Here is an 8,611-nt window from a genome sequence, read left to right as displayed (position 1 = left end):
AACACAGCGGCGAGCAGCGCGTTGCCCACCACCATCCACAGCGGGTCACGGGCAGCAAACACCGACAGGAAGTACGGCAGCGCAACGGTGCTCGCACGCTCCTGCGCCGAGGCGCATGACATCCTCGCAAACACGCCGAGCGCCTGCATCTCCAGAATGGAGCCCAGCCCGCCGGTCACCACCACGGCAACAGCCGCCGCACCCGCAACAACGCCGGTGATCGCCGAGAGGGCGCTGGCAGCGGCGGGCAGCGTGTCGGACCTGATCGTGAAGGACCCAAGCAACACACCCCTGCAGCCGCCGAAAACAGCCACAGCGTCGCAGCGAATGAATATCGTCTCGTCGGCAGCAATGAAGTAACCGCGGTGCACGGGCACAGCCAGCTCCAGGACGGTGGACGGATTCGTCGCGTTGCGCACCCACGTCGCGTTGCTCAGCATCGCTCCCCACGGACCACCGAACCCTCTCGGCTGCGCCGTCGACACCGGCACAAAGCTCAGGTGCGTGCCGAGCTGCGGGTCGCGTGCCCACCGAAACGGCGGCGGCAGCGCCACCATCAGCCGCGTCGGGACGACGCTCCCACCGCCGCGAATGTCGCTCTGCGTCAGGCTGCCGCCAGCCGCCGTCGTCGTCACAGCGAGCGTCGGGCACGCCACGTCGCTCCACCACAGCGTGCTGCTCACCGACGCCGTCGGGGTCCGCGTGGGCGCCACCACCTCCGTCTGACTGTACTGCGTCGGACTGTATTGCGCCGTGCTCATGCCCGGCGTCCACGTTGTTGTCGGGCTGCGCGTCTCCGTCAGCGTTGCCGTGTGGCTCAGCAGCGGCATAGCGGGCGTGCGGTTGCACCCGTCCACGCGCGGCAGGTACACCGGCAGGCAGTCGCGCCCGTACCCGCCCTCAGCACAGCGGCAGCGGCACGACCGCGACATCGCCCTCGTCGCAGCAGCAAAGCAGTGCACGTCGGCGTCGCACACGCCACACGCCACGGAGCGGAATTCCCCGATGATGCCGGCGGACCTGTAGTTGATCGGCCGCAGCGCCCGCCCGTTGAGCGTCAGGCACCCAACAACAAACTTGCGTCCGGCGCCCACAAGCGCAACGGTGCCGTCCATCACGACGGGCCCGCTGCCAGCGTTTCCGTGAAGCGTCAGCGTGCTCCGCACGAGGTCCGCACTGCGCGGGTACGACGGCACAGACAGGAGCCTGCCGCTGATGCTGTTGCCGCGCACCGACAGCCACGACCCGGACGCAAACGACGCCGACCCCCGCAGCACCAGCAGCGCGCCATCGGTCAGCACACCGGCGTTGTCGTTCACCACGACGGCGGACGCGCTGGCCTCCACCCCGCTGCCAAACACCAACCCATGCGCGGCGTACACCTGGCTCCCCGACACGCGCAGCACAGCGCTCCACGACGCAACCACGCGCGCACTCGCGTACAACGCATATTCGCCACCGAGCACAGCCGCGTCCAGCGCGACACCGCCACCGACAAGCTCCAGCACCGCGCCGTCCACCACCACCGTCCGCCCACCAGTCATCACGGTCACGAGGGCAACGCCGGACACAACCAGCACGGACCGCACGAGTCGCAGACCCGACAGCACCAGCACCGGTGCGTACGGCGAGGACCGCGAGCCGGGAAGATACACAAGCGGCGTCGGCCTCGCGGCAACCAGCAGGGAGTCCGTCACCGTCAGCACGGACCCCGCGGGATACGTCCCGGTCAGCACAAGCGCACCGTTCAGCGCCTCCACGTCGCACACGGACAGCTCCACCGGCCCGCTCTCGTCGCTCCCATCCGCTCTCGCACCGCGCAACCCTCCACCGCCCATCACGTACAGCACGGCACCGTTCAGCAGCGACACGTTCTGCACAACGATCCGCACGCCATCCCGCGCCATCCACGGCACGTACAGCACCGGACTCACACCGTCCAGCACAACGTGGCGCAGCGTCACCTCGCTCGCGCCGGCAGGCACAACGAACACCGACCGCACCGTCACGCCCTCGCGGAAGAACGCTCTCGACGCAGTGCCCACGGCAGGCGGCAGTGCAGGAGCGCCCACAGGCACGCACGCCTCGCCGTACCCGCCGCTGCCGCACGCGCACACGCACACACCGTTCCTCATGCTAGCAGACGCCGTCCCGGGCGCGTAGCAGTGCGTGTTCCCGTCGCAGGCGTCGCATCCAGCAACGTCGATGCTCCCAGCGTCGCCAAAACCAGCCGCTGCGTACTCCTCCGCCGTCGACAGGACACGTCCACCAGCGTCGTTGCACGCCACCCTCAAATGCGCCCCAGCCGCAAGCGACAGGCTCAGCGACAGCATCCGTGGCAACAGCGCTCGGTTGCGCACAAAGCTCAGCGTGCTCCCAGCAGCGGTCACGGTGCCAGCGGCGTGGAGCATCTCCCTCGAGGCGCCGTCGTGCACGTTGCTCTTCGCCAGCAGCATCGACCCGTCGGCCAGGCTCACCGTCGAATAAAACGCCACCGCGTAGTCCTCCGTCGACAAAAAGTCGCTCCGCAAAAACGCCACAGCGGAGCCCGACACGCTCACAGCCCCACGCACAGACACCGCGTGCTTGCACAGCAGGAAGTCGCTGTCAACAAACGCCACCACGGAGCCACCACTGGCCGCAAAACCGCCCTCCACCGACACGCACAGCCCCAGCGCCGTCTGCACCAACAGCCCGTCCACGTACAGCGCTCCGCGCGATGACAGTGCCACGCCGCCAACAAACAACACGCCAACAGCGTCGCGTAACACCGCCGCCACATGCGTGCGCGCAATCGTCAGCACGCTCCCCGTCAGATTCACGTTGTGCACCACGAGGCACGCGGAGAGGTCGCCAAGGCCGTAGACGCCGCGGTACGCAACGCGCTTCTCTGCGATCAGCACCGAGTCCACCACAGTGACGCGCGAGCCCGGCGGGAATCGGTTCGCCACCACCACGCCGCCGCCGGAACGCAACTCAAGCCCGCTGATCAACACATCGGCACGCTCGCCAGCAGGCGGGTCGGACAGCCACCCGACAACGTACAGGCTCGCTCCGCCCACAAACGTGCAGTTCGCCAGCGTCACGTTGCGCACGCTCCCCGACATCGACTCCACGTCCACCACTACGTCCGCCGCAAAGGTCACACCAACGAAGCACGCCACCGAAGTCCCGAAACCGGCGCTCAGCTCCACATCCACACGCACGTCCCGCACGCACAAGTCGGCGCCGTCGGTGCTCGGTGGCTTGGGAACAGCGACAGGCAGGCATGCATCGCCATAGCCGTCCTCAGCGCACCTGCAGGCGCAGCCATCACTCGAGGCCGTCGTCGTGTACGCGGGGAAGCACGACGCCGCAAGAGTGCATGGATCGCTGCAGGTCAGGATAGTGGCATTGTACACGGACGGAATAATGTATCTCGCCTCCTCCTCACCGTTCACAGTGTTGCACTCAAACAAAATCACTCCGTTCGTGAGATCGCTGGACCCGATGGATATCAGCAGCACGTCCAGCGTGACCGTGCTGGAAATGAATCGGTTGCCGGACACAGACACCGTGGAGTCGCGGAGATTCAGTTTGGGGAGAAGAAAAGCAAACGCATCCACTGGTGATACGCGGCACAGGTTGCCGCTCAGCTGCAGCCAGGAGTTGTAGTAAATGTTCGAGGAGTAGCTTGAATAAAACACAACCAAGCTTCCCTGCATGTCGTTGCCCTGAAACACAACCGCCGAAAAAGACTCCACGCCTAAGGTCCACAAAAATAACATGAAGCATTGCACCGGCCTCGTCACAACGTTGCCTCGGATTACCACTGCAGAGTTGTTCAGTACACTCAGTGACGAAGACTGCATAGACCCCTCAAGATATATCAGCGTACCGTTAACGCCAGTCATATGAAACTTGTTGCCCACCACAGCAAACACGGAGTGCCACAACACCCTCAGCGAAGATCCAACGACGTGAATGGCGCATGACGATGCCATCTCGGTCTGAAAAGTATTGCCGCTCAGCGCCACCGCGGAGTCGTTGCTGATCACCAGTCCATTCATCGCGACACACGACGGCCTCCCAAGTTCCAAACCCGACCGAGGGATCAACCTTGTGACAGTAAAGCGGTTCCTGCTGATCGTGATGTTCGTGTGCGGCGGAAACACACCCTCCGGGCTGAGCAGCGCGTCACTAAATGTGTTGCCGGTGACGACGATGTTCAGCGACTCCACGGTGGCGTACGCGTTGCCCAACAGCAACAGCACGGCACCGTCCCTCCACGTGCAGCCATCGAACGTGACATTCGCCACGTCGCCCGCCATCGCCCCGACCAGCACCGTCAGGCTCATGCCGCCCCCGCTGAACGTCACGTTGCGGTAGCACAGCCACGACAGCCCGCCGCCCACTGCCTGTGCCACCTCGGGGTACACCATGTCGCTGATGCACTCACCAACCGGCGGAGGTGGCGGCGGTGACGGTGGTGGCAGCGGACCAGCAGGCACAGGCGCCGGGACGCACACATCGCCGTGACCTCCAGCAGCGCAGCGGCAATTGCAGTCGCTGACCGCCGTCGTCAGCGGGGCAAAGCAGTTGCCGTCCTTCGTGCACTCACCGCACGCAGCAACCGTCGTCACGTTATTAATGCCGTGGAGCTCCAGCTCTGCCGCCGTAGTCAGCACACGTCCCGCGACCGTCAAACACCCAGCAACGAACCGGTAGCCGCTGTCAGCCCGCGATAGCAAGGGTCCCGACAAGCCCGTCGAGCCCATCTTGCAGCTCGACAGCGTCACCACACTGCTGCCGTCAATGACCAAAAAGCTGGATTCAGTTGCGTAAAACAGCGCACCCACTTCCACGTCGTTGTCGCGCCAGTCCAGCCAGCTTGACCGCTCAACGGCCCACGAGTTTAGTGAATAGATGGCATAGGACAAAGGGCCGCTGTTCCCCACCACGCGCAACACGCTGTGATCCGACACGCTGAATACTTGTTGCTGATAAAGCAGGCTTACCCCGGAGAACATCGTATTGTTGAGCAGTGCAAAAACAGAGTGACTGTGGACACTCAGTCTTTGCATATAAAACAGATGCATGTACCCATCGAAACTGCAGTACCGCACGTACAGCGAGCTGCCACTCACCAGCATCAGCGTCCCGATCGAGTACAAACCAAACGCATCGTGCTTCGTTGCATGCGCATTGACATTGCTGACCAACAGTGAGGACGCATTCAAAACAACTTTCCGCAACATCACGACGCCAAACGTGTTGCTGATAGTATCTGCGAACTGGACAATAGAAGACTGCACCGCACCAACCTCCGTGACGGCGATGTCGCAGTGCTGCGGGAGGGCAAGTGCAAACACAACGACAGAAGACCGCATCACCATCTGGCTCACGCGGATCAGGACGCCGGCTGACTCCGCCGCCTCAGCACCCCCAACAAACCGCAGCACGACGCCCTCATGAAATGTGCACCCAGTGAACGTGATGTTGATGGGGAGATGCAGCGGCATACTGTTGAGAGAGAATGTCAGCACGGCACCCACGCCGCCGAATGTCACATCCACGTAGCAGTGGTGCGTCTTCCACATGTTCAGCGTGAGGTTCGTCAGCGTCTGGTTCACCACGCAGCTCGTGTCGCCGTCAACGGCTCTCTCCGGCAAAGGCGGCACAACCGTGTCGGGCACCTCGAAGGGAAGACACGACGCGCCATGCCATCCGTCCTTGCAGCTGCACGAGCACGAGCTGCGGTCCACCGACTCCGTCCCGGGCATGTAGCACGCCGCGTCCTCGTTGCATGTGACACACCAAAACACCAACATGCCCTCCGGAAACACACCGTCGTACGACACCTCCTCACCGCCCTGCAGGTTGCACCCAAACACAAACTTCGCGGGGGAAGCCACAATAGTGTCTGATGAGGCCAGATCAGCAAAAGAATAAATATCGTCCATCTGAAGGTTGTTTGCAAGCACCACAGTAGTGCCGCTGTCCGACAGCTGAATTTTGTGGTGGGCATGTGCTATAATTAATACTAAGGCTTCGCCCACGTTGTTGCCCTCCACACGCCACTGCGCACCACCTTCGAGAACAACCGAGCCCTGCAAAAACAAAAGCGTGGAATCAAAAACCTCCGTTCTACCAACAAAGTCGCATTCCGCCACCCGCAGCAGCCCCGCGGACCTCACGACGGTATCCCCAAATAAATAAACGCCATTGACCGCGCTCATCGTGTTGTTCTCCACGTCAAAGTAGCCACCGCTATTCAAAACAGTGCAAACGCAAACGGACGACTCCACACCGTCCTCCTCCTCCCTTGCGATCAACGTATTTCCTTTCACAATGGTCCTGCCACCATCAACAATACCAATGGAAAAATAGACTGTATACATATTCGCCTCGATGTTGTTGTCAAGTACCAGCAGCGTCGAGTTCGCTCCAAGAGAGGGCAAATAAAAAGCAATAGCGTGGCTCGACGTCGTCGCAAGCGTACTGCCCGCCACCAGTATCAGGGAGCTCAAGCCAAAATCACCGGCAAACTCCAATGCACCAGAATCCAGCAACGACGATGCCACGCTCACGTGCACACGCGCACCACTCCCCTTGATCGACAGGCCCATAAGGACGCACTGCAGCAGCGTGATGTTGAGTGTCCGTTGTGATGCGTCGAAACGCGACAGGTCCAGAACAATCGCGGCGGTAAAAGTCACGTTGACAAAGCACAGACCACGCACACCGGGATCAGGATCGTCCACGGAGCTGATGATGCCACCGTGCACGCAGCGGACCTCCGTGTCATTCGCATCGGGGAGCGGGAGCGGCCCAAGGCCGTCCGGAACCGCAGCTGGCAGGCACGTGTCACCGTAGCCGCCAGCAGCGCACTCACACTCACAGCCGCGGATGCTGCTCGTCCTCGCTGCAAAGCACACGGCGTCCACGGTGCACGCACCACAGTCCAGCGACGTCACGGGCGCCCCAATATTAAGCTCTTCTTGGTAATCCGTCACAGGAGAGCCCCTTAGCTCGTTGCACACGCCGTAGATGGTCGGGCGCAGTTCGGATTGTGGTGACCAGTTGCTTGTCATGTATGCAATGGTTGACGAGTACGAGCCGTACATGAGGCTGTTGTGAAGTATCGACCACACACTCCGATCGCGGAACGCCACGCCGTTCTCGTTGGCCACGTACACAACGTAGACGGTGCGGAACTCGTTGTCGCGGTGCACCAGCCAGCTGCCGCCACTCACAGTCAGCGTGTTTGCAATGAGCATGGCGAAACCGAGACGGAACTCGCTGGACACAACCTGCAGCACGCTGCCGCCAGCCACCGCAACATCCCTGAACATACACGCGCCCTTGTAGTATCCGGTGCTCGGCGCACTCCACGAGCTGTTCTGTACGGAGAACACGGAGCCGCCGCTGACACGCAGTTCCGACGCAAGAGCGTACATCACGTGCGTCCGCGACCTGACAGCGCAGTTGTCCATGTAGAAGACGCTGGACAAGTTTGCGACAAAGCTGCGCTCCACGAGGATCGCAGCGCACGATTCCCCGCCACACACCAGCAACGACCGCGTCATGACAAAACGCGTCGACAGAAGCCGGACGCCATCCAGGACAAGCGCGGGGCCGTACCGAAATTTCTCGTGGCCAATGGTCGTCGGCACGTACTGCGACCCGCCAACCGTCGCACGCAGCGTTGAGTTCGCCAGCAGCACACTCGAGTTCAGCGGCATCGCGCCACGCAGCACGATCGTGCCCTCCAGCGACGTCACGTTTGTCATGTTGACGAGGGCGTGGGGCATCAGGCGCGCAGTGCTCTCGCTGAGGCCGCCAATCCGCAGCTGCGCGCCGCCCGCAAGCACGCAGTGGCGCAGCGTCACGTTCAGCGCGTCAGCGAACGCGTCCATCGAGCGCAGGTCCACCGCCACAATGATCGGCCCGCTGAACACCACCGAGTCGAAGCACGCCGTCGCACGCCAGCCGCCAACCGTCACCGACTCCGTCAGCGTCACGCCACCCACGCAGCCCCCCGCAGCACCGCCACCACCGCCGGCCCTCGCAGGCGGCACGTCGAACGGCAGGCACGCCTCGCCCACGCCGCCGGCACGGCAGCTGCACACGCAGTCGGAGAACGACGCCGTCAGCGCATCAAAGCACGCCAGCGCTGCCGCACAGCCGTCGCACGGCACCACGCTCACGGAGGACAGGCCAGCCATGCGGTAGTCGCCGCTGCTCAGCAGCACCCGGCCGCCGGCACGGTTGCACTGCACCGACACGACGCCGCTCGTGATCACCAGCCCGGAGACAAGCGTCGCGCCATTGGCAGCGCAGCGCGCAATCGACACGGTGCCGCCGCTCAGCGTAACCCCCGACAGCGACGCCACCGACGACGCCTCGCCCACCGCCCACACGTCGCGCAGCTCCACCCACCCGCCGCCACCGACCGTCCCACCGTCGCAACGCACCAGCGACGACGCAACAGACCCCTCGACGCCCACGAAGCGCAGCACCGAGTCAGACACAGTAACACGCTTTCCAAGCACAAGGCCGCAGCCGCTGCTCACAACCGACACGTTCGTCACGGAGAACACCGAGTGGCTCCGCAGGCTGAGACGCGACG

At 63.2% G+C, this 8,611-nt stretch overlaps 1 protein-coding gene across 1 annotated transcript, besides 2 other annotated features; it reads right to left on the bottom strand.

The window, feature by feature from the left end:
• Window positions 1-8,611, bottom strand: Tc00.1047053508517.9 (dispersed gene family protein 1 (DGF-1), putative; the record flags this gene model as incomplete). Its single annotated transcript, XM_800531.1, has 1 exon — window positions 1-8,611. A coding segment is annotated over one exon (8,611 nt), but the record flags the coding sequence as incomplete, so codon positions are not given.
• Window positions 1-8,611: a sequence feature (areas not merged during assembly with more than two copies in the genome that could not be assigned to a particular haplotype).
• Window positions 4,443-4,478: a microsatellite.

The sequence above is a fragment of the Trypanosoma cruzi genome, genomic scaffold (genome assembly GCF_000209065.1).
Source record: "Trypanosoma cruzi strain CL Brener 1047053516887 genomic scaffold, whole genome shotgun sequence".
NCBI classification, from domain to species: Eukaryota; Euglenozoa; class Kinetoplastea; order Trypanosomatida; family Trypanosomatidae; genus Trypanosoma; species Trypanosoma cruzi.
This window is presented reverse-complemented; position numbering and strand designations above follow the sequence as displayed.